General features: G+C 40.8%; 1 protein-coding gene across 2 annotated transcripts in view; it reads right to left on the bottom strand.

Annotated features, from left to right (window-relative positions):
* Positions 1–5,721: 5,721 nt before the first annotated feature.
* The window catches only part of MINDY2 (MINDY lysine 48 deubiquitinase 2), a 91,981-nt gene continuing 71,457 nt past the window's right edge, over positions 5,722–26,245 (bottom strand). Inside the window, exons 7-9 of one of the 2 annotated variants that reach the window (XM_054451244.2) lie at positions 20,466–20,639; positions 15,625–15,819; positions 5,722–13,155 (exon numbers count right to left, since the gene is read on the bottom strand). In XM_054451244.2, coding sequence (XP_054307219.1) covers positions 13,027–13,155; positions 15,625–15,819; positions 20,466–20,639 — 498 coding nt within the window. In that variant the 3' untranslated portion in view covers positions 5,722–13,026. The remainder of the gene's footprint in view (positions 13,156–15,624; positions 15,820–20,465; positions 20,640–26,245) is intronic. The other variant, XM_054451245.2, reaches the window with a different exon arrangement.

The following is a 26,245-nucleotide window of genomic DNA, read 5'->3' as shown; positions in this document are numbered from 1 at the left end:
CTTTAGGGAACACTGACCCGGAAGGAGGGTGAGGAGAAGCCAGAATCAGCACAGAGGTGCTGGGAGGTGGGAGCAGAGGAGGGGCAAGCTGTATCCCAGACAGTAAGAGGGGAGACTGTTTGGGGGCTGGTCAGGCTGCATAAGAAGGCAGATGGACAAGGCCACTGAGTTGGGTGGTGCAGAAGCCAAGTGGCAGCCTTGACAGGAGCTGTTCCCTCTGGAAGAAAGGAAGGATCCCCGGCTGCTGTGGACTGAAGGCTTTTGCTCGCTTTGCCTCACCTAGATGCCCCCTTGCTGCTGCTACATCCCAGCACCCAGCAGGCACTCGGTACACACCTACGATGAACACCCGACCGCTCTGACTCTTCACCCTCCCACCACTGGTGACTCCAGCCTCACTGCTAACACTCCCTTTCTCACAGGCCCCTCTGCTGCTCGAGGCGCCTCAGGGCCTTTGCACTGGCTGTTCCCGTGGCCTGGACCACTCTTCTCAGAGGTGTCTGCGTGGCTGCCCACTGCTCATCACCCAGGCCCCACACAGCAGCCACCGGGCACGTGAGAGTGTCACGTATTGAAAGGACAATATTTTGAAGACATTAGGGTCAATGAGTAGGTTATCAAAACTAAATTCACTTGTTTCTTTTCACTTTTTTTTTTTTTTTTTTGAGACAGAGTCTCGCTGTGTCGCCCAGGATGGTGTGCAGTGGCGTGATCTCGGCTCACTGCAAGCTCCGCCTCCCGGGTTCACACCATTCTCCTGCCTCAGCCTCCCAAGTAGCTGGGACTACAGGCGCCCACCACCACGCCCGGCTAATTTTTTTGTATTTTTCGTAGAGACGGGGTTTCACCCTGTTTAGCCAGGATGGTCTCGATCTCCTCACCTTGCGATCCGCCCGCCTGGGCCTCCCAAAATGCTGGGATTACAGGCGTGAGCCACCGCGCCCGGCCTCTTTTCACTTTTTTTAACGTGGTGACTAGAACACGTAAGATGGCGTCTGCGGTTCACATTACACATCCTCCCTGGAGAGCGTACTCTAAGCCAGGCTGCAAGCTTCCCCTACAAGGCCAGACAGGAAATGCTTCCAGCTTCTCAGGCTCTCTGTCATAGTCACGGTGGCAAGAGTCAGCCACAGATGATGTAAGTGAATGGATGTGGCTGTGTACCAAGACTTCACAAAGACAGGTGCTGGGCTGTGCTGGGCTGGGCTGGGCTGTGCTGGGCTGTGCTGGGCTGGGCTGGGCTGGGCGGGCCCCAGACATTAAGTTGGCCCATGCCTGCTGTGTGGTAAAGAATCCAAACCTGGGGCCGGGTGCGGTGGCTCACGCCTGTAATCCCAGCACTTCGGAAGGCCAAGATTAGGCGGATCACCTGAGGTCAGGAGTTCAACACCAGCCTGGCCAACATGGTGAAACCCTATTTCTACTAAAAATACAAAAAAATTAGCTGGGCGTGGTTCCGGGCGCCTGTAGTCCCAGCTACTCAGGAGGTTGAGGCAGGAGAATCACTTGAACCTGGGAGGCAGAGGTTGCAGTGAGTCGAGATAGAGCCATTGCACTCCAGCCTGGGCAACAAGAGCGAAACTGTCTCAAAAAAAAAAAAAAAAAAAAAAAAAAAAAAAAAAAAAAAAAAAAAAAAAGAAAGAAAGAAAAAGAAAAGAAAAGAAAAAAAGAAATTAAAAAAAAAAAGAATCCAAACCTGCCCAGAGAGAGGCCTGGCTTTTGCCCTCCGCCCCTGGGAAGTCATCTCTGTGCCCTTGGTGCCTCACGCATGAGGAGGGTCTGACTGCCTGGGGGCCTCAGGCCAGCCCGACAGCAAGATGGATTTGGGATGGAGTTTGGGACAGGTGGTATCCTTGAGCTTCGGGGGCTGGAGGCTGAGGTCAGCCACACAGATCGGGGAGGAGTCCCCAGTAAGAACCCAGGACGCCAAGATCTGAGGAGGGTCCCTGGCTGGCAACACTCTCGGCGTGCCGGGAGGAGTGAGGGGAGAGGACAGCTGATAACTGGTCTCCGTGGAGCCTTCCGGGCCCTCTTCTCGGCTGCTTCCAGCGCGTCCTTCTCTGTGATAAGCCGTGACTGTGAACATGGCTGTGAGTCCTTCTAGAGAACTCGCAAGTATGCCAAGGTCTTGGGGGCCCTACTGACTTGCAGCTGGTGTTGGATGAAGCCCCACATGGACTGTCCCTCCTTGCTGCGCCATGGCCTCCCCACCGTGGGTCACACTGGTTTTCGGGGGCTAAGCGGCGGTCTTCCCTCGGCTTCCTCCTGGCTTCCCTGCTCCCCTGCCTCCTCCCCTCCCCCGTCGCAGCCCCGTCAGGCTCACCCAGAACTCTTCCAGCAGGGCCACCGCCTCCTCCCCGCTCTGCGGCTGACGGTTGCACACCCAGGCCTGCGTCTCGGCTGGCAGCGCGCTCAGAAACTGCTCCAGCACCAGCAGCTCCAGCACCTGCTCCTTGGTGTGCACCTCGGGCCGCAGCCGGTCGCGGCACAGGGCGCGGAGCAGGCCCAGCGCCTCGTGCGGGCCCGGCGCCTCGCCCAGGTGGAAGCGGCGGAAGCGGGTGTCACGAGGAGCCCAGCGCCAGGCCCTCGGCCTCTTGCTTCAGCGGCACCGCCAGCTCCATGGGGCCTCCTGGACGGCAGCGCCTGCCCCGCGTGGCCCAGGGGACAAAGAGGTCTCCGTGAGGGGCGGCGCTCACTCGGGCGGTGAGGAAAGGGTGTCTGTCTCGTGGGATCCCACGGAGTCAAGTCCCGGCTCTGCCCCTCGTTGGGCCCCTTCCGCGGCTTCTGTACCTCAGTCTTGCAGCTCCTCCCGCAGCCTGTCCTACAGCACAAAGGCTCTGGAGCAAATTCCAGCTCTGCCTCCCAGCAGCTCTGTGTCCTTGGACAAGGTACAAGGCATCTCTTGTAATACACTGTATCTCCATGTCCTTGGCTCACTCTCTCAGGCGAGGCCTCCCAAGTCTCCTTACCTCCGCGCACATGTGCACAGAGCTCACCGGGACTCCTCTTACACATTTTTGATTATTCGTTGCTGGTACCTAGAAATACTATTTTTGTGTATTGATCCTTCTATCCAGTACTTTGCTGAATTTACTTATTAATTCTAGTAGCTTTACTTTAGATGACTTAGGGTTTTCCATGTATACGATGATGTCTTCTGGGAATAAAGGCAGCATTATATCTTCCTTGCCAATTTCAATGCCTTTTCTCCCCCTTGCCTTGCTGTATTGGCTGGTATCTCCAATAGAGTGTCAAAAGAAGTGCCGAGGGCAGACATTCTTGCACAGTTCCCAATTTTAGAAAGAAAGCATTCGGGCTTTCACCATCATTACGTGTGGTGTCAACCTTGTCACTTATATCCTTTATGAGGCTGAGGAAATTCCCTTCTATTCCTAAAATGCTCAGAGTTTTTATTACAAATTCTGTCAAGGGCCGGGCGCAGTGGCTCACGCCTGTAATCCCAGCACTTTGAGAGGCCTAGGTGGGCGGATCACGAGGTCGGCAGTTTGAGACCAGCCTGGCCAACATAGTGAAACCCCGTCTCTACTAAAAATACAAAAAAAAAAAAAAAAAAAGCCAGGCGTGGTGGCACTCGACTGTACTCCCAGCTACTTGGGAGGCTGAGGCAGGAAAATCTCTTGAACCCGGGAGGCGGAGGTTGTGGTGAGCGGATATTGCGCCATTGCACTCCAGCCTGGGCAACAGAGTGAGACTCGATCTAAAAAAAAAAAAAAAATTATGTGAAATGCTTTTTCTATATCTGTTGAGATGATACGATGGTATTGACAGGGGTTTTCCTCTTCATTCTGTTAATATGGTGCATTACATTGACTGATATTAAAATATTAAACCAATCTTGTAAGTCAGGGAAAATTGACACTTGGTTATGGTTATATATATATATATATATATATATATATATATATATATATCTTACTGGATTTGATTTGTTAAAATTAAAAACTTTTCTTTTTCAAAACCACTTTATTGGCCTGGTGCAGTGGTGCACGTCTGTAATCACAGGACTTTGGGAGGCTGAGGTGGGCTGATCACTGGAAGCTGAGTTGGAGACCAACATGGACAACATGACGAAACTCTGTCTCCACTAAAAATACAAAAATTAGCTGGGGGTGGTGGTGCACGCCTGTAGTCCCAGCTACTCTGGAGGCTGAGGTGGAAGTCATTTGAGCCCAGGAGGTCAAAGCTGCAGTGAGCTCAGATCGCACCACTGTACTCCAGCCTGGGAGACAGAGCAAGACCTTATCTCAAAAGAAACAAACAAAAAACAAAACAACAACAACAACAAAAAAGCCGCTGCAGTGGCTCACGTCTGTAATCCCAACACTTTGGGAGGCCGAGGCGGGGGGTGGATCACCTGAGGTCGGGAGTTTGAGACCAGCCTGGCCAACATGGTGAAACCCTGTCTATACTGAAAATACAGAATTAGCCAGGTGTGGTAGCATACGCATGTAGTCCCAGGTCCTCGGGAGGATGAGACAGGAGAATTGCTTGAACCCAGGAGGTGGAGACTGCAGTGAGCTGAGATTATACCACTGCAGTCCAGCATGGGCAAGACAGAGCAAGACTCTGTCTCAAAAACAAAACAAAAACAAACACACACACACACAAACAAAAAACAAACTATTTTATTGAGATAGAATTCATATGCCATACAATTCAATTCACCCACTTAAAGTGTACAATTGTTTTAGTATATCCTCAGATATATGCAACTATCACCACAATGAATTTTAGAACATTTTCATCACCTCATGAAGAAATCCTACACTTTTATTTATTTATTTTTTTGAGACAGAGTTTGGCTCTTGCTGGGATTACAGGTGTGAGCCACCGCACCTGGCCAGAAATCCTATACTCTTTAGCTGTCACTGTTGACCCTCTCTCCTTGAGGCATAAACATCCACTAATCTACCTTATCTGATTTTATTAAATGAAATGATATAAAATGTTATCTTTTGTGACTGGCTTTTTTACCTTAGCATGTTTTCAAGGGTCATCTGTGTTGTGGTATACAGCAGTACTTCATTTCTTTCTCGATTTGAATAATGTTCCAGTGTATGATCTACCACATAGTGTTCATCCGTTCATCAGCTGATGGGCATTTAGGCTGTTTTCACCTTTTATCTGTTGTGAATAATGCCATTATGAACATTCCTGTACAAGTTTTTGTGTGTACATGTGTTTTTATTACTTTGGGAGTATATATCTGGGAATGAATTGCTGGGTCATATGGCAACTTTATATTTAATCAATGAGAGAACTGCCAGATTGTTTTCCAAAGTGACTGCACCAATTTATATTCCCATCAGTCATATATGAGGGTCTGATTTTTGTTTTCTCACCAATACTTACCTTTTTTTTTGACACAGGGTCTCACTCTCTTGCCCAGGCTGGACTGCAGCGACGTGATCATGGCTCACTGCAGCCTCAGCCTTCCTGGGCTCAGGTGATCCTCCCACCTCAGCTTCCTGAGTAGCTGGGACTTCAGGCACATGCTACCACACCCAGCTAATTTTTTTTAACTTGGTTTAGAGTTAACTGTTTACTTCCTGGGAGTGGGGAAATTCTCTCTTTATCAAAAGTTGGCCCAAATATTCTAAGAGTTATAGGTAAATGTGAATCAATATGTCAATTCCCCATCTCCCCGCTCATCTTTCTTAACTTTGTAGCTTAATGACATGAATATACAGAGCAAACAGATTTTGGTCTAAATATCAAAGTTTATTGAAATAAAATATAATCTATAATAAAAAATACTACAGGTGTTATTCACTGGTTACAGTTTTAAGTATATTAACAAAAACAGCCAACATTTTAATCCAACAATGATACTATCTTTGTGGTACAATAACAAACATGAAAGTAAATGTCAAATAATACTGAATAATTCTGTCAGAAATATTTTATACTTTACCATCTATGTATGCCTTTTTAGGAATATCCTCCCAAAGTGAAACTTTTGAAACTGAAGACATTGTTTTTAAGAATTAAGTAGTTTTAAAATAATTAGTATTTAAAACAAATTTATTTCACAGAAATTCAGTTCAACCCTAAGCTGGATAGATGGTTTTAGGTATCTTTATGCAAAAAATGTATTTCAATGCTCTTTCCTATGAATCTCTAGGGTTGCTATTATTCCTCAATTGAAATTAAAGCTCGTCATAAAGCAAAACATGAATTATTTCAGAAGTAAAAAGGGTATTAAGATAGAAAATTAAAGGAGGAAAAAATAGGCACTCATATGCAATCTTTATATTAAAACGCTTTGAGAACTCAGTAGCCAATCTTGGCCTGGCACAGAGATCTTTGATATGTCACAGCAAATTGACCCAATTAGTCCAACAATAAAGTGGAGAAAGGGAGAAAGAAAACTTGTTTCTCTTCCTTGCTATATTTCAAGATAATTTTCTCTGTAGTCATTATACCATTCCACTTGCTACTCCTCAAAATATGTGCCTCAATCCAATTATTCTGCACAATTCAAGGAAAAGATTCACATGCACTAGCTTTAGGAAATGACTTTCAGGGTACCTCTGAAGTTTCACAAGCAAACATGATTCCTTTTGCTGACTGTTTTGTAGCAGTCACACACCAATCTCCTGTTATATTGTCCTACTTGTAATGTGTGAATCTGTAACAAGTTGTCATTTATTAAGCAAGATAGTCTTTTAACAAAAACCTCTGAGGGCTTTTCAAAACCTCATCTTTAAAAATCTGTAAAACAAAGATACCCTATGTACCCTGAAAAAAATGCTTATTTCACATATGTGAAAAACAATAATAAAAATTCTGACAAAATTGAGAGACATACAAGACACGTCTTCAAGGATTAAATACTGTTAGTCTTAAAACATGTTGCAATTATGTTCACAATGCAAGGTTCATTAAAAATTTTTAAAAAACACATTGCAATAGTTAGAACTGCTTTGTAAGGTATTTCAGTTACAAGGCCTATTTTGACGGATCACTGATTTGAGAACTTAAATGGGAATTTCAGTTTCTTGACTTTTTTTTTTTTGAGATATAAGAGTCTCGCTCAGTCGCCCAGGCTGGAGTGCAGAGGGGCAATCTCGGCTCACTGCAACCTCTGCCTTCCGGGTTCAAGCGATTCTTGCGCCTCAGCCTCCCCAGTGGGTGGGATTACAGGCATGTGCCACCACACCCGGCTAATTTTTTTTTGTATTTTTAGTAGAGACAGGGTTTCACCATGTTGGCCAGGCTGGTCTCAAACTCCTGACTTCAGGTGATCCACCCACCTCAGCCTCCCAAAGTGCTGGGATTACAGGCATGATCCACCGCACTGGGCCAGTTTCTTGACTTTTTATTTTCAGCTATAAAACAATTATGAGAGCCAAAGGAGCCAGGATCACCTTCTAAAATAATTTGTTTTGTACTTCTCTAATTTATGAGGCATTCTTTCTTCTCAAAGCAGGATATTACAGTGCAGATTAAAACTGGATATTACAGTTAATGGTGACAAATTATTAAGTGGTTTGAAGAAATCCTTAGAATATCAGATAAAGTAGAGAGACTTAATGGCAGAATAAGAAGTCTACTGGGGTTCAAAGCTTAGGTTTTATATTTCTGCCATGGTATCTCAACACTTTCTCTGGGATAGTACCATGCCCTAAAAAATACCTGTGTTAGGCAGACAAGTCTAAATCTCCTTTCTCAGGACAATAGGACAAAACTGAACTTGAGGCAATAGTTGAAGAATTTTACCCTGTTTTTCAAGTTTAATTTTCTTGAGATCAGAAAAGTAAAATTAGAAACTAGAATCCTTCATGTAAAAAAATATATGCATATCACAATTTATTAAACTCTAACATCTAAGAGCAGAAACACCAGGATTAAGTAAGAACATGCATGAACTAAAATTTAGATAGATATTCAAAATAAGTCAAATTTACCAGAGTCCTGCATTTGGCCTCTCCCATGCCATTATCTCTATTTTGCAATTTGTTTTGTTCAGGAAGCCTCTGATTTTAATATTTAAAGTGTCACCTGAGAAGAGTAACCTCAATTCTTCATGTTTTCTCAACAGTCTTAGAGGTGTTGGACATCATTAATAAAAGATACTAAATTATCAGAGAACTTAAGAACTCTAAGATTCTGATGAGTTCCTTTACCATTTTCAGTCACTTTCTAAAAGGGATTTAACTTCACATTATCAAATAACATTTTACACTAAAAACACAATTTATATAGCCCTAAAATATTACTTGAGAGATCTAAATGAATTCCACCAATGCAAACGAAGTTTATATACTGTATTAGTAATTTGATACCACTGTATTCCATGGAGAAAAAGGCAAAGAGAATCTAAATATTTAGATCTGTGAAAGATACTAGAAAAAAGTAGATTTTCAAATGCTTCTGAACCTCCCAAAATACTCTTGATTTTGACTCTATAGTCTATAGAACACAAAAGCAACTGTAAAATGCATTTGGGAAGAGATGAGGCCATACTCAAAAAAATTCTACAAATTTTGACAGCATTAAAAAAACTGACTTGATACATTTTGTTATTGAGAAAAAAGTGTGCACATTCAAGAACATAGGATGTGTAATATTTGTGATAATTTAAGTCATACTTTGTGCTTATACTATGCCCTTTATTCAGGAGTGCAAAGCACTTAATCAAAAAGAGCATCCTCCACATATTTAAAGAGTACATTGAGGCACAGAAAGTTTGCCCAAGGCAAGATAGAAAGTCAGGTTTATAGACACAAAATGATCTAGAATTCTTCATGTCCAATTCCTTAAAATACAAATTGTAGACTATTTGTAATGCCTCCATCTTATTTTATCAAGCATTAGTAATTTTACTATTATAAGTTTATGCATAAGTACTGTGTGATAGGTAATGCCCTTAAGGTTTTTATCATGTTTTAAGGTAACTTGTGCACGGAACAGGAAAAGTTAATCAAATGTAATCAATTCGCTTTTGCTTTTTAACAAAACTTAAATAAATGAGCTATTTGAGGACAGTTCTGGAAATTCTTGCCTCGATTTTTCTCCAGCAAGATTTTAGATATGTAGTTCACATGTCAACATTAATATATGAATTATTTTCTTATTTATTGGCCTCTAGTTCTCTTCCCTCTCATGATCTGTCTCTTAGTGAACTGACTGATTCATTGAAAGCAAAATGCTAAGGTTTTGTGCAAGTGCAAAATGTTTAATCTTGGGTTCAGTCAACCAGTCTCTGATACTAACTTGCTTAGTTAAGCCAAGATCAAGAAGTATGAGAAAGAACTTGAAATATGAGAAAGAATTTGAAACAGAATATGGGATAAGTAGTCAATATTAGAAATGTGAGACAATAAAAACAAGATATATTCCAAAGCCTAATCCAAAATTTAAATCTACACTTCATTCAATTCTGAACCTGACCTTGAAACATGGAAGAAGTTACTTTACCTAAGCACACTGGACCAGTGTAAAACCAATGCCAATTTTGGCTGCTTTATACTGCTTAATGTGTATATGTACACATGTATTCTTAAAATGGTGATTCTTAAATTGAAGGGAAGTTCTGAATTCTTTTGAGAATCTAACAGAGGTCATGAAAACTTGCTTCAGAAACACACATACATAAAGTACTTTTAAGTGTTGATCATGTACTATAAATCACAGCATTGTGGATGCAATGGGATTAGACATGAAGAAAAATTTTATATTTTTAATAAAGACTGGTTACTAACCTTAAGGAATATACTTAGACTCTGAAAGTAAAAGGAAAGTGCAGTGACCATATTTGTTCATTCATCTGCCTATTTTCAAATCTAATGATGATTTGGTTGATGCAAATATGTCCCTAATCTAGGCTATAAATGATAAAAACAAAAATGTTTTAAGTTCTAACTTTTGTTAGCAGTATACATCTAATAATTTTCAAGTATTATAAAATACTTGGAAAGACTTTAATATACCACTTTCAAAATCCTATGTACCCAAACCAGTAATGAAATGGCTAGATATATAACGTTACCTTGGGCAAAATTTAAGAAAATAAAGACACAATAGCTCTAAATTTTTTTTTTTTTTTTTTTGTTGAGACGGAGTCTCGCTCTATTGCCCAGGCTGGCATGCAGTGGTGCAATCTCAGCTCACTGCAATCACTGCCTCCTGGGTTCAAGCGATTCTCCTGCCTCAGCCTCCCAAGTAGCTGGGATGACAGGTGCCCGCCACCATGCCTGGCTAATTTTTGTATTTTTAGTAGAGACGAGGTTTTGCCATGTTGGCCAGGCTGGTCTCGAACTCCTGATCTCAGGTGATCCACCTGCCTCGGCCTCCCAAAGTGCTGGGATTACAGGCATGATCTAAATTCTTTATACCCTTCAAGGACAGGAAACCAGTATCTCTGAAAAGTTTGTTTGTTTTAATACAATTGAACATTTCATTTTTCCCCCCACAGTAATCAAAGCAAACATTTTATCATTATTATTCTTGGTATATCAAAGTAAATTCCAGGAATGTAAGAAAGTCTGACTTGGAAATATTACATAGAAAAAGGCTGAATTAACACATTACATTTTTTAGTTTTTCCTTGTAAGTATACATTGACATCTACTTATCTGATAGCAGCACTGCTGGTTTTGAGTGAGTTTTGTTTTGTTTTGTTTCCTTCCAGAGGGAATGCAGTATGGCAGTATTTTCTTTGGAACAAATTAAGAAGATAGTAACAAATAACAGAAGAAATACTTCTACACATATATTTTCCAAGGGCAATAAATAGATAAGTATATAATTATGAAAAAATATGCCTCAACTATGCTTTTTAAAATTTCTCAAGGTTTACTGGTTTGTTTTTCTTATTAAAATATAATGCACTATCACTACTATCTGTCCCGGGAAAAACAAACCCTGAGGTTTGAGTTACCTCCTTCAGCCAATAGAGTGATATCAAGAGTAAACTCGGATTGAGGTCAACCTGTTTGAGCCAATAGAGAGTTCTATAGTATATATGGTTATTTTACTAATGTATACATATTCTAGGTTATAATCAAGATACTCATTAAATATTTTTTATCAGAGTTTTATATCCCAAACAGGTTCTTTGATGATTTATCATGCTACCATAGGAAATTTGAAGAAATAACAAATTGTGTAACAGAAATAGACATGCAATATAAAGGACATAAAAGATACAGCTTGACCCTGGATTTTTCCCTTAGAATAATTCCTTCCATAAATAAGACTCTATTTTTACATACAGATTCATCCTATAACTGATCTTGGATCATAAAGTTAATGACGTAGTTGAAAAAATCCAGACCACCCATTTTTGTGGTCTTTTGTCACCCCAGACCACACACAAAAAAAACATTCTCCAAGTGGATGCTCAGGTCAGATTATGATGCTCTTAAATAAATGTACTGAAGCTTAGAATGTAAAGCACACAACTATTTGCAGCAGCAATAGCCTTTCAAAATAACTAAAACAAACTTTTAAATATAAGGCATATAAAACAGACTATTAAGGATAGTTTTTCAAACTATATATAGAAACACAGGAAAATATGTGTGGCCTCATAATAAAGCTAAATAAATATTATTTCTGAGTTCTATAAACACTATAAGAGGTTATAGTTTTATTTGGTTCCCATAAGTTAAAAACTCTGATTGCTTTTACATAAATTCCTCCAAAGTCTTAGCTAGTCTCAGACTTTTTTTTTTTTTTTTTGAGACGGAGTCTCCCTCTGTCGCCCAGGCTGGAGTGCAGCAGTGCGATCTCGGCTCACTGCAACCTCTGCCTGCTGGGTTCAAGCAAATTCTCCTGCCTCAGCCTCCTGAGTAGCTGGGACTACAGGAGCGCACCACCATGCCCGGCTGATTTTTTGTATTTTTAGTAGAGACAGGTTTCACCATGCTGGCCAGGCTGGTCTTGAACTCCTGGCCTCAGATGATCCGCCCACCTTGGCCTCCCAAAGTGTTGGGATTACAGGCGTGAGCCACTGTGCCCGGCCCTCAAAGATTTTTATTAATGTCTTTTTATAAGACACAGAGATTATCTCTAACTTCCTTTCAGAAATGTGCTTTTTCATTGGTTTTAATAAGTACATTTAATTTTCTAGAAATGAACATGACTTAAAATTTAAGGTTCAAGGTAGTTCTAGAAAAAGGTAGACACTGAACTATCTGCTTTTCTACATCCCCATATTTACAAAGCCTAGCATCCACTGTGCTTTCCTCCATACACTCAATCACATTGTCAATAAATAGTAACTGTGGTCCAGGTTACCTATGATAAAGACTCCAAAATTCCTCAAAATTTTACAACACTACAAAGTCATTAATATCTGATATTGATAGGTTATAAGTATTAGTGTTATGTAACTTTTTGCTATTGGAAAAGAAATACAAATCTTTATTTTTGCTATCTAAATTAAATCTAAGCTCCATGATCAATTCTCAAGATAATACCTAAAATGTACATTCCTAAATAAAGGTAAAGCTGTTTAAGGGCTGAACTAGTCCAATATACAATTAAGGGTTATTTATTCCTATTGTTTGTTTTTATTTTTTTGAATCCCTATGTTAAACCCGTGGTTTCTCATGGATTAGATCATAATTTAACATTGTAAAATTTCAGAAACTATTGTGCTAATATTTAGATTTCAGGAAGGAATCAGACTAAATCAATTACCTCCATTCATTGTTAGAACAGAAGATATAATAGCTTACTAACTGATATGAGTTATGAATGTCACTATGACACAAAATTTGCTGTGATTTGCTTATCTGGCTACAAGTGCAGTATTTTTCATGAATGACAACACACAGCATTTCCAACTTGTAACATGAAACTCCAGCTCATGAACAGTGTATTGTGTGACTTGAAAAAGTCTGATTGTAACTAAGTAACAACCTTTCCCCTGAAAAAACGAACAAAATCCATTGGGAAATCAGGCACAGACGGTATTGATCGGTTTTTCTTCCTTTCCTCCTGTGGTTTTGTTTCTCAGGACATATAGGTGGTTCCAACAGAAGCCAACACTTGTTACAAAATAACACAGCTATTTTTTTCCTTTTCTTTTTCTTTATCTTTTTCTCGCGGTTCCTTCCGTTTACGTTCACTATTCCCAGATTGTCTTCCACTTGATGGAGAGGCTTGTGCTGGCTGGCCCTGCTTTAAGAAAAATACACAGCAAGAAATTACTCCAACTATTCTAAGGGACTTACTCATGGTTATCTAGAAAGAAAAACTGTAATAGTGGAAGGAATCACTGATGGAAAAAGAAGCTAGCTATTGGTATACAGATTTGTTATATTACATGGTATCTGAGCCATTGCCTCTACCATTCTGGATATAATTAATGTATTCATTATTCTAAATAAATTAAAATTTCTTTTCTTTTTTTTTTTGAGACAGAGTCTTGCACTGTCGCCCAGGCTGGAGTGCAATGGTGCAATCTTGTCTCACTGCAACCTCCACCTCCTGGGTTCAAGAGATTCTCCTGCCTCAGCCTCCCAAGTAGCTGGGATTACAGGCACCTGCCACCACGCCTGGCTAACTTTTTGTATTTTTAGTAGAGACGGGGTTTCGCTATGTTGGCCAGGCTGGTCTCAAACTCCGGATTTTGTGATCCGCCTGCCTTGGCCTCCCAAAGTCGGTATTTCAAACAGTAAATAACATAAGATTATATTGCCTAAAGTCAAATTGAAGACACATTTGTTAAAAGTTTAGAAAATGTTAAAGAAAGTGACACCTTTTGATAAACTATAATAGTTCTTCAAAACCTCATTAAATTCCATAATAAACAGACTTTTTTTTTTTTTTGAGATGGAGTCTCACCCTGTTAGGCTGGAGTGCAGTGGCGCAATCTCGGTTCACTGCAACCTCTGCCTCCCAGGTTCAAGCGAGTCTCCTGCCTCAGTCTCCCGAGTAGCTGGGACTACAGGTGCGCGCCACCACACCCAGCTAATTTTTTATATTTTTAGTAGCAACAGGGTTTCATCATATTGACCAGGCTGGTCTCGAACTCCTGGCCTCGAGATCCACCTGTCTTGGCCTCCCAAAGTGCTGGGATTACAGGCGTGAGCCACCGCACCCAGCCATAATAAACAGATTTTAAAAGGAGAAAAGAACCCCTGAGAATTGGGAGTGTGGAATAAGTGTATTTAGTGAAATAAGACACCTTTTTTGAGTGAAAAGCTAGACATAACATGGTAGGATTTAACTGTTAAGCTTGGAGTAGTCAATATTTGAGCTAGAAATAGAAATTTTATACTTATTTTAATGGGGACTTCTGTATTTAGTTTTAATGAGACTTAAAAGGGCATCTTGCTTTCTTATATGCCCAAATCAGAATTTCTTGTATATCTGAATCAAAAGGAACAGTTTAGGCCAGGCGTGGTGCCTCACACCTGTAATCCCAGTACTTTGGGAGGCCAAGGTGGGTGAATCACTTGAGGTCAGGAGTTTGAGACCAGCCTGGCCAATATGGTAAAACCTCATCTCTACTAAAAATACAAAAATTAGCTGGGCGTGGTGGCACACACCTGTAATCCCAGCTACTTGGAAGGCTGAGGCAGGAGAATTGCTTGAACCCAGGAGGCGGAGGTTGCAATGAGCCGAGACTGTGCCACTGCACTGCAGCCTGGGCAACAGAGTGAGACTCTGTCTTAAAAAAAAAAAAAAAAAAAAGGAACAGCAGTCTGGCATGGTATAAACATAAACAAGGGGGATATTTTTAACTTAACGAAATGAGATTTAACATGTAGAATCCCACCATTATATTTTCAGTGCTTTAAACCGTTTAACTACAGAAAGTGAAAAGTAGGGAGATGTCAACCTTTGTTGAATACCTAGTACATGTTAAACATTGGGCTAAACGCTAATATTATTTGTTCTTCACAACAAACTTAAGAGTTCTTCTATTTTACAGATAGGGAAAATGAGGCTAAGAGGTAGAGGACGTCATCCAAGAGGTTCCAACTAGAAGGAAAGACAGGAGCAGGAAACGCAAATCCACATTTATCTGGCTCCAAAGTCTGTATTTTTTCTAGTAGTACCTCATACTGCCCTCTAGTTGATAGAATGGACTTCGTCCAGATTGGCTTATTTTCTTTGCAGCTATTACGAATTTTAAAAATAAATTTGAAAATCAGAACCTCAGGAGAAAACATTTTACTAAACGAGATACAAGCTTAGGACAATGTCATAAAACCCATGGGTGCTAAAATCCTAACAAAATTGAAGAGTTAACACCTAATTTAAAATTTTTTATCTCAAGTGAAATTTACTGCTAAAGTGATCATCACTTTTTTTTTTTGAGAAGGAGTCTTGCTCTATCATCCCGACTGGAGTGTAGTGGCACAATCTCAGCTCACTGCAACCTCTGCCTCCCAGGTTCAAGCAATTCTCCTGCCTCAGCCTCCCAAGTAGCTAGGATTACTAGTGTTCACCACCACCACGCCCGGCTAATTTTGTATTTTTAGTAGAGATAGGGTTTTGCCATGTTGGCCAGGCTGGTCTCAAACTCCTAGCCTCAAGCAATCTGCCTGCCTCGGCCTCCCAAAGGGCTGGGAATACAGGTGTGAGCCACTGCACCCAGCCGTGATCATTACATTTAACACTCAGAACACTAGTTTTTACCTGAGCCTGTGTAGAAGCAGCAGCAGCAGCAGCAGCTGCTTGTTCCTGTTCCTGATAGTATTGAGAAGCCCGTCTGTCCTCTTCCTCTTGGAGTTTCTTTGCTAGTTCCAAATCACTGATTCCTTCCGGGATTTGTTCCCAGTTGATCTCTTGGCTCTGCTGTTCTTGTTGTAGAGATAATGCCATAAGATAATCCTAAGAAATTAAATTATAACCATCGTTAGCTATGAGATTTTACCCAAGAATTAATGACTGCAAATATAGACATTGTATCTATAAAGCTGTAAGAATGGCTTTTAAAAAATATACCAGGCCTGGGCAATATAGCAAGATCCTGTCTCTATAAAAAAAGTTTAAAAATCAGCCAGGTGTGGTGGTATGTACCTGTAGTCCTAGCTACTTGGGAGGCTGAGGCAGGAGGACTGCTTCAGCCCAGGAGTTTGAGGTTACAGTGAGTTATGATCTCCTCACTGCACCCCAGCATGGGTGACAGAGAGAGACCCTGTCTATAAAAATGAATAAAATAAAAACAAAAAAAGAAAAAGAAAACAATATAAAATAACAAAATAATTAAAATATAATAAAAAACATTTTATTTTAAACATTAAAATGACAGTTATTTTCCTAAGTATTTCCCTTGGGGAGCTATGAACTTATTTCAGTGATTCTGTCCTTGTTCTAAATATTTTTGGAGGCCAGGCACGGTGGCTCACGCCTATAATCCCAGCACTTTGGGAGGCCAAGGCAGGTGGATCGCTTGAGCCCAGGAGTTCGAGACCAGCCTGGCCAACATGGTGAAACCCTGTCTCTATTAAAAACACAAAAATTAGCCAGGTATGGTGGTGCACGCCTGTAATTCTAACTACTTGGAAAGCTAAGGCAGGAGAATCACTTGAACCTGGGAGGCGGAGGTTGCAGTGAGCCGAGATCATGCCACTGCACTCCAGCCCGGGCGACAGAGCAAGACTCGGTCGTGAAAAAAAAAAAATTGGGGGGAATGTATTTGAAATTTTTTCTGGAAGCCATATATAGGCAGCCAAGAAAGCTAAAAACAAAACAAAACAAAAAGTAGCAGGCAGCCAGGTACAAAGGCACACACCTATATTCCCAGCACTTTGGGAGGCTGAGGCGGGCAGGCTGCTTGAGCCCAGGAGTTTGAGACCAGCCTGAGCAACATGGCAAAACTCTGTTTCTGCAAAAAACACAAAAAAATTAGCTGGGCATGGTGATGCATGCCCGTGGTCCCAGCTACTAGGGGAGGCTGAGGTGGGAGGATCACTTGAGCCCAGAAAGTTGAGGCTGCAGTGAGCTGTGATCACACCATTGCACTGTAGCCTAGGTGACTGAGACCCTGTTTCATATATAAATAAATAAGTAAATTGGTTTAAAGAATTTTTTAAAAAGTTCCCCATTTACAAAAGAAACACATGCCTATAGGCAATTCAGACAAAACTGAAAACCATAAACAACAAAGTTTAAATCACCATAATATCATTACACGGAGATAACTACTGTTAACAGTAGTTTATTATTATTTTTCTACATTCCCATACAAATTCAAACCAACCCTCTGAAACTACTGTAATGTTTTCTTTTCCATTTAGTGTCATAAAAGTCTTCTGTTTAAGAAAATAAGAATTTCCCAAGATTATTAAATATTCTTCTAAAAGATGATTTTTAAAGCCAACATAGTAGCCATCATATAGTCTTTTTTTTTTTTTTTTTTGAGACAGAGTCTTGCTCTGTCACCCAGGCTGGAGTGCAATGGCGTAATCTCAGCTCACTGCAAGCTGCGTCTCCTGGGTTCACGCCATTCTCCTGCCTCAGCCTCCCAAGTAGCTGGGACTATAGGCGCCCACCACCATGCCCGGCTAATTTTTTGTATTTTTAGTAGAGATGGGGTTTCACCGTGTTAGCCAGGATGGTCTTGATCTCCCAACCTTGTGATCCGCCCGCCTCGGCCTCCCAAAGTGCTGGGATTACAGGCGTGAGCCACCTCGCCCAGCCCCATCATATAGTCTTACTCAATTATTTAATCATCTCCTCCCTCCTCCCATGTACACATTCAGATTAGTTTCTATCAGAAACAGGGCATTTTGGTCAAGCATTAACTTAATATTCACTTTATTAAGAGTCGGTGTTGACTAAAATTTGACCAGTCTGTGTACCTCCTCCCCCATCTACCCTCAAAATAAGATAATTTTAAATAATACAGAGGATGGGTAAATGGTTTTTGCCTGTGCCCAGGTGCAGTGGCTCACGCCTGTAATCCCAGCATTTTAGGGGGCCAAGGCGGGCATATCACTTGAGCCCAGGAGTTCGAGACCAGTGTGGGTAACATGGTGAAACCCTGCCTCCACTAAAAATACAAAAATTAGACAGGTGTGGTGGCATGTGCCTGTAGTCCCAACTGCTCGGGAGGCTGAGATGACAGAATTGCTTGAGCCTGGGAGGTGGAGGTGTTAGTGAGCTGAGATCGCACCACTGTACTCTAGCCTGGGCGACAGAGTGAGACCCTGTCTCAAAAAATAAAAAAGGTTGTTGCCTGTAAAGATCTTGTCATATATATAGCATGACTATCTCATGGATATAAAGATATAAAGAATTTGTCCTTCAAGTTCTTCTGAATTCTTCAAACTCTGCTCTTTATGAAGCCTCATGGTCTTGAATCCACCTCTTCCTTGCTGCTTCCAGATAACAATCTCAATACCTTATATGGACTACTGTGACAATCTATCGCTTTGCCTTCATTCCCCTTCTCCAGTTTTTTTTTTTTTTTTTTTTTTTGAGACGGAGTCTCGCTCTGTCGCCCAGGCTGGAGTGCAGTGGCGTCATCTTGGCTCACTGCAACCTCTGCCTCCTGGGTTCAAGCAGTTCTCCTGCCTCAGTCTCCCGAGTAGCTGAGACTACAGGTGCATGCCACCATGCCCGGCTAATTTTTTGCATTTTTTAAATTAAAGACGGGGTTTCACCATGTTAGCCAGGATGGTCTTGATCTCCTGACCTTGTGATTGGCCCGCCTCGGCCTCCCAAAGTGCTGCAACTATAGGTGTGAGCCACCATGCCCAGCCTTTTTTTTTTTTTGAGACAGACTCTCGCTCTGTCACCCAGGTTGGAGTGCAATGGCACGATCTTGGCTCACTGCAACTTCCGCCCCCTGGGTTCAAGTGATTCTCTCACCTCAGCCTCCCGAGTAGCTGGGGTTACAGGTGCGCACCACCACACCTGGCTAATCTTTGTATGTTTAGTACAGACGGGGTTTCGCCATGTTGGCCAGGCTGGTCTTGAACTCCTGACCTCAGGTGATCCACCTGCCTCGGCCTCTCAAAGTGCTGGGATTATAGGCGTGAGCCACCCTGCCTGGCCCAGTATTTTTTATATATAATATAATGCTTAGAAAAATCTCACATATTTCTCTTAACATTTAAAAAACAATACCCCTGTATAGCTTCTGAAGGAAAATGAGCACGACTTTCAGAACTGTTTTACAAAGAAAAGTCCTAGAAAGATGCATATTTGTTTGAATTAAATATTCTTTTTTTTGTTTTGAGATGGAGTCTTGCTCTGTTGCCCAGGCTGGAGTGCAGTGGCACGATCTCAGCTCGCTGCAAGCTCTGCCTCCTGGGTTCATGCCATTCTCCTGCCTCAGCCTCCTGAGTAGCTGGGACTACAGGCACCCGCCACCAAGCCTGGCTAATTGATTTTTATATTTTTAGTAGAGACGGGGTTTCACCGTGTTAGCCAGGATGGTCTCGATCTCCTGACCTGGTGATCTGCCCGCCTCGGCCTCCCGAAGTGCTGGGATTACAGGTGTGAGCCACTGCACCCGGCGAATTAAATATTCTTTTGTGCACTTGATACCTGCTCTTCAAATTGCCATTATAGAACTTAACATATAACATGAGTTGGTCAAATATCTGCCTTCCCTACTAGGCTGCAGCATCTTTAAGGACAGGACTGAATGATTTATCTTTGTATCTCTAGGACCTAATTATAGTGCCAGGAATACATCTCCTCACTGAATATTGGCTAATTGAACAGTCTTTGTGCACTTAAATTGTTAGGAGTGAAATATATGTCAACTGTTTAACATGATCGTATTTTTGCCTCAGTCAGGGAAGAACTCACATCACCATCATACTTCTAATAATAAGCAGACCTGTGGCTCCAAGACTGCCCACTTATGGCAGGCAAAAATCTCATCTGTCAAAAAAAAAAAACAAAAAACAAAAAATCTCATCTGTCTCATTTCTAAATACAAGTTCTATTCACTAGTGCGTCTCCTGCTACAAATGTCTACTACTCCTCCTTACCTTGGCCTCTAAGGTTTAGAATATCCACCCATTCTTTATACACTATATGCTACCTTCCAGATTCTCTCTTCTCTACTTTTTCTAACTAGTCAAAATATAGCTCAGATATGTGCTCATCTCTTCATCTCTACCACCCAAGGCTAAGCCATCATCAGCTCTTGCTTGGACTGTTTGTCTCTGCTTAGACCTGTTTCCTTCCTATGTATTCTCCAAATAACAGTCTTTTAGAAAGGTAAAGAAGATCCCATCACTTCCGTGTTTAATACTTGACATACCTTCCCTACTGCAATTAGAATAAAATTCAAACTTCTCACCATGACCTTCACAGTTCAATATGATCTGGCCTTCTGCACCAAAGTACATAATTAATGTATATGTAGAATGATCACCAACTATTCAGGAAGTGTCAGGAAAATTTCACAAGTATATTGATGAATTAATCTTTAGTTGAAAAATTTTGGATAAATGAATTCACATTTGAAAAAAATAAGCATTTTAAGCACTATAAAGAAGACAATACAAATTTACCTGATCTATCTGATCTTGTTGTCCTTTGTATACAGTTTCAGGATCTGAAGGAGGTCGAAGATGAAATTCTGAGTCACAGAAATTTCCATCACCATCTACGTTGTGTAGGCTTTCCCAAACAACTTTTTCTTCAGTAAGAAACCCCTGGTCCGTTACCAACAAATACAGTTGACCCTTAATAAGAAGTAACAAAAGAAAAAGGACTGTTAAATTGATCAAAACTAGTAATATAATATTTAAGGAAAGTTTTACAATCTGTATCTTCAGAATATATTAAACATTCCTACTGTTTAGATCTGTACAACACAATAAATAGACCAAGTAGATATTTTACTTCCTCAAATCCACTTGGCTTTGAATATATTTATAATTGGCACCCTGCACTATAACAAGAAATAAGAGCTCTTGGCATGTTCAGCTAATGTATGACTTATAAACACCTTTGGGGGGTTTATAATCTCATTTCACAAAATAGAAAAATACCATACAAATTCCTGAAAAATACATTACAGTCACAAAAAATGATACCATGTTGCCTGTTTTTTTTTTTCCAATTAAGCCTATATGACTAATCCAATCCATACCAATTTTTCCTTTCTCTACACCATTAGTTGCTCTTCTTTTATACACCAATAATACTTTGTACCTACTTTGTATTATCAGTGTACTTCTTTTGTATACCAATAATAGATACAGCGCAATTGTTTTGTACTTGTTTTGTAGCACCAAATTGCCCAGTATTGATTGTATTTTCCTGCCTTATCACATAGACTCTGTACGCGCATACAAATTTTTATTTTTAATTTTTGTGGATACATAGTAGGTGTATGTATTTGTGGGTTACATGAGTTTTTTTTTTTTTTTTGAGGAGTCGTCTCACTTTGTCATCCAGGCTCAAGCTGGAGTGCAGTGGTGTAACCTCAGCTCACTGCAACCTCTGCCTCCTGGGTTCAAGCGATTCTCCTGCCTCAGCCTCCTCAGTAGCTGGGACTACAGGCACACAGTGTGCCACCATGCCCAGCTAATTTTTTGTATTTTTAGTAGAGACAGAGTTTCACCGTGTTAGCCAGGATGGTCTCGATCTCCTGACCTCGTGATCCACCCGCCTCAGCCTCCCAAAGTGCTGGGATTACAGGAGTGAGCCACCACGCCTGGCCTACATGGTATTTTGATACAGGCATGCAATGCATAATAATCACATGAGGGTAAATGTGGTATCCATCCTCTCAAACATTTACTGTTTGTATTACAAACAATCCAATTACACTCTTTTAGTTATTTTCAAATGTACAAATAAATTATTTTTGACTATACTTACAGTCTGTTAGCAAATGCTAGGTCTCAATCATTCTGCTTTTTTCTTTTTTTTTAACATCCATTAACCATCCATCCTGCCTGCCTCCAAATACGCATCCCAGCCTCTGGTAACCATCATTCTACTCTCTATCTCCAGGAGCTCAATTGTTTTAATTTCTAGCTCCAAAAAATAAGAAAGAACATGCGAAGTGTGTCTTTCTGTGCCTGGCTTATCTCACTTAACATTATGACCTCCAGTTCCATCCATGTTGTTGCAATTGACAGGATGTCATTCTGTTTTGTGTGTGAATAGTGCTCCATTGTTTATGTGTACCACATTTTCTTTATCCACTTGTCTGTCAATGGACACACCTTGATCCAAATCTTGGCTATTGCGAATAGTGCTGCAATAAACCTGGGAGTGCAGATATCTCTTTGATATACTGATTTCCTTTCTTTTGAGTATATTCTTAGGAGTGGGATTGCTGTATTGTATAGTAGCTCTATTTTTAGTGTTTTGAGGAACCTCTAAACTGTTCTCCATAGTGGTTGTACTCATTTATATTCCCATCAACAGTGTATGAGGGTTCCCTTTTCTCCATATCCTCACCAACATTTGTTATTGTCTGTCTTTTGGAAAAAAGACATTTTAACTGGGGTGAGATGATATCTCATAGTTTTGATTTGCATTTCTCAGATGACCAGTGATGTTCAGCACCTTTTCACATACCTGTCTGCCATTTGTTTGTCTTTTTTCTTTAAGATGGAGTCTCATTCTGTTGCCCAGGCTGGAGTGCAGTGGTGTGATCTTGGCTCACTGCAACCTCCATCTACCAGGTCCAAGTGATTCTCCTGTCTCAGGCTCCTGAGTAGCTGGGATTACAGGTGCCCACCATCACACCTGGCTAATTTTTGTATTTTTAGTAAAGGTGGGGTTTTACCATGTTGGCCAGGCTGGTCTTGAATTCCTGACCTCAAGTGATCTCCCCACCTTGGCCTCCCAAAGTGCTGGGATTACAGGTGTGAGCCACCACACCTGGCCCCATTTGCATGACTTCTTTGGAGAAATGTCTACTGAAATCATTTTCCCATTTTAAATTTGATTATGAGATTTTTTTTTTCTAGAGAGCTGTCTGAGCTCCTTATATATTCTGGTTATTAATCCCTTGTCACATGGGTAGTTTGCAAATGTTTTCTCCCGTTTTGTGGGTTGTCCTTTCATTTTTTTTTTTTTTTTGGCAGGGTCTCGGTCTCACCCTGTCACCCAGGCTGGAGTGCAGTGGTGCGATCTTGGCTCACTGCAGCCTCAGCCTCCTGAGTTCTACGACTGTCCTGCCTCAGCCCCAAGTAGCTGCAACTATACCTGGCTTAGCACACCACCACACCTGGCTAATTTTTGTATTTTTAGTAGAGTCGTAGTTTCACCATGTTGGCCAGGCTGGTCTCGAACTCCTGACCTCAGATGATTCACCGCCTCAGCTTCCTAAAATGTTGGGATTACAGGCATGAGCCACCGCACCTGGCCTGACATTTATTTTTTTAAAAAAACTATAACTGGTTCACTGTCAACAATGCAGATTAAGTCCAAAGTTCCTTTATGTAATTATAGCATAGAATAGCAAAATATCTATGTCTATAGTACTAGTTTAGGCCCATCTGATCCTGAGAGTCTATGGTTAAATCACTATCAAGAATATTTCTTGCATTGATATTCCAGCACTTTTGCTACATTATGCAGTGAATGCTTTCTTAAGACTCAAATCTTCCTTCTAATTTCATCAGTTTTTAAAATACTGAAAAATTTCATAAATAATAATATAGGTTTTAATGCATTCAATTCTTAATTATGTATTAGTTTATATTATATAAAATGTCAATATTGTCACAATTTGTAAATTTATAAAATATTATTAAATTTGACAAGTTTTCTTCTACTTTATCAATTTACAAATTGTGATGATATTGTCAGGTATTTTATTTTATTTTTTTGAGACAGAGTCTCACTCTGTTGCCCAGGCTGGAGTGCAGTGGCGTGACTTGGCTCACTACAACCTCTGCCTCCCAGGTTCACGCCATTCTCCTGCCTCAGCCTCCTGAGTAGCTGGGACTATAGGTGCCCATCACCACGCCCGGCTAATTTTTGTATTTTTAGTAGAGATGGGGTTTCACTGTGTTGGTCAGGGTGGTCTCAAACTCCACTGTCAGGTATGTTGTTAATACAAGTAACTACTCCCTGTAGAATTAATTTACGAGGGTATTTTTGGACAGAATAGGTTTTCATTCCGTGTTTTTTTGTGATCCAATATGGAGGAAAGCACTGGCTAAATATTTTTGGTTAACTAACTTGGATTCAAATTACTTAACATCTCTAGGTCGGGTGTGGTGGCTCACGCCTGTAATCCCAGCACTTTGGGAGGCTGAGGTGGACATATCACTTGAGGTCAGGAGTTCAAGACCTGCCTGGCCAATATGGGGAAACCCCGTCTCTACTAAAAATACAAAAAGTTAGCCAGGTGTAGTGGTACGTGCCTGTAGTCTCAGCTACTCAGGAGGCTGAGGCAAGAGAATCGCTTGAACCCAAGAGATGGAGGATCCAGTGAGCCAAGATTGTGCCACTGTACTCCAGCTTGGGCGACAGAGCGAGACTGTCTCAAAACAAAACACCAAAACACCTAAAAACAAATTACTTAACATCTCTAGACTTTAGTTTTTTCTTCTTAGAAATTTTGAAGTTTCTAAGGTACCTTATAATTTGAAAATTTATACATTTCTAAGAGAGTTTCTGAAGTATTTTAAGTATCAAAAATGAACTTACTACTCCTACTTAACAAATGTAGTCTTATCCAAAAAAGCACTTTCTTATCCACCCAGAGAGGCAGTGAAGCATAGTTGTTGACTTGAAAGTCCAGTTGAAAGTGGACTTGAAAGTCATACTGGAAATGCTTACAAGCTAAGTGGTCTTGGGCAAGTTACTTAGGGTCTTTACGTCTTCCCTCAGCTATTAAGTGAGAATAATAATATCCACTCCTCACAGAAGAGTTGTGAAGATTAAATGAAATAATCAATATAAAATGCTTAATATAGTACAAGGCCCCTAACTGCTTCATAAACAGAAGATATTATATTCATGAGTATCATCTAAATTGATCTCAATTTCTGTCTATCTGCTTCTGTCTCCTATTTAAGAGAAAAAGATGAATCTCTCTGCTTGTACTATGGAATCATCACTTTCCTTATTCCAGTTTTCAAATTCCGCCCCCTCCCCTTTTAATTTAAAAAGTGACAATTTTTGATATATCAACCAGCTTTAAAAATAGCTAAACTTAATGGATTGTTACTTAAATGTAGCATTCTGTGGAAAAAATTTCCAATATAGCCTTAGTCAAAGAGGAAATAGAATAAACAAATTTATTTCTTTAACATGGTTTTAGTATTTATCCAGAACTGTACCTCCTTCTAAACTACTTTTCACTTCTAATCCCTAAAGTAAAAAAGCAAACAGAACTAACCTTATACCATCTGGCTGAGTTTATGGTAAAAAACAAATAACAACAAAACAACCAACCTCAAAAACGTTGGGACTGAATATACTTCAGAGAGATGTCAGTAATTTAAAACCAAGAGATAGGGGAAACAGTCATGACATGAATATAAAGGTTGACATGGTAAAAGGACAATCAAGGAGTCATAATAGGAAAAGAGCTACGCAGATATCATTAGATGAACCAAAGATCTAGAAGCTATGTGATCTAGACAGGGGCTATGTAATCTTAGTTAAGAGCAAGCAGAAGTTACCAGAGGGTGGTGAAGGAGGGCCATAAAAATGAAATGGAACAACTAGATCTAGGATATAGAATTAGGTAAGGATAGGAATCCAACAGTCATGATCATATGTATAATATGAGAAGCAAAACTGACTTAAATGACTCTGTTTCTAGGACAGAAATGGTTTATTTACAACCCATCTTTATACTTTCAAATTTCCTGCATAGATAAATAGTCATCTCACTATCTAGACCCACAGGAAAGCATTTGCTCTCTTATGGTCTCCTCACTCTGCTCACAGAAATCAATCTAGTTATGCTGTTGAAAAGCACAGAAGCACAGATCAGCCGGGCGCGGTGGCTCACGCCTGTAATCCTAGCACTTTGTGAGGCCGAGGTGGGTGGATCACCTGAGGTCGGGAGTTCAAGACCAGCCTGGCCAACATGGTGAAACCCTGTCTCTACTAAAAAATACAAAAAATTAACTGGGTGCAGTGGCGTGCGCCTATAATTCCAGCTACTCAGGAGGCTGAGGCAGGAGAACTGCTTGAACCCGGGAGGCAGAGGTTGCAGTGAGCTGAGATCATGCCACTGCACTCTAGCCTGGGCTACAGAGTGAGAATTTGTCTCAAAAAAAGAAAAAAGAAAAGCACAGATCTTCAGGCTGGGCGTGGTGACTCACGCCTGTAATCCCAGCACTCTGGGAGGCCGAGGCCGGTG

The sequence above is a fragment of the Pongo pygmaeus genome, chromosome 16 (genome assembly GCF_028885625.2).
Source record: "Pongo pygmaeus isolate AG05252 chromosome 16, NHGRI_mPonPyg2-v2.0_pri, whole genome shotgun sequence".
Lineage (NCBI taxonomy): Eukaryota > Metazoa > Chordata > Mammalia > Primates > Hominidae > Pongo > Pongo pygmaeus.
Note: the sequence above shows the minus strand (reverse complement) of the source record. Positions and strands in the feature narration are given on the sequence as shown.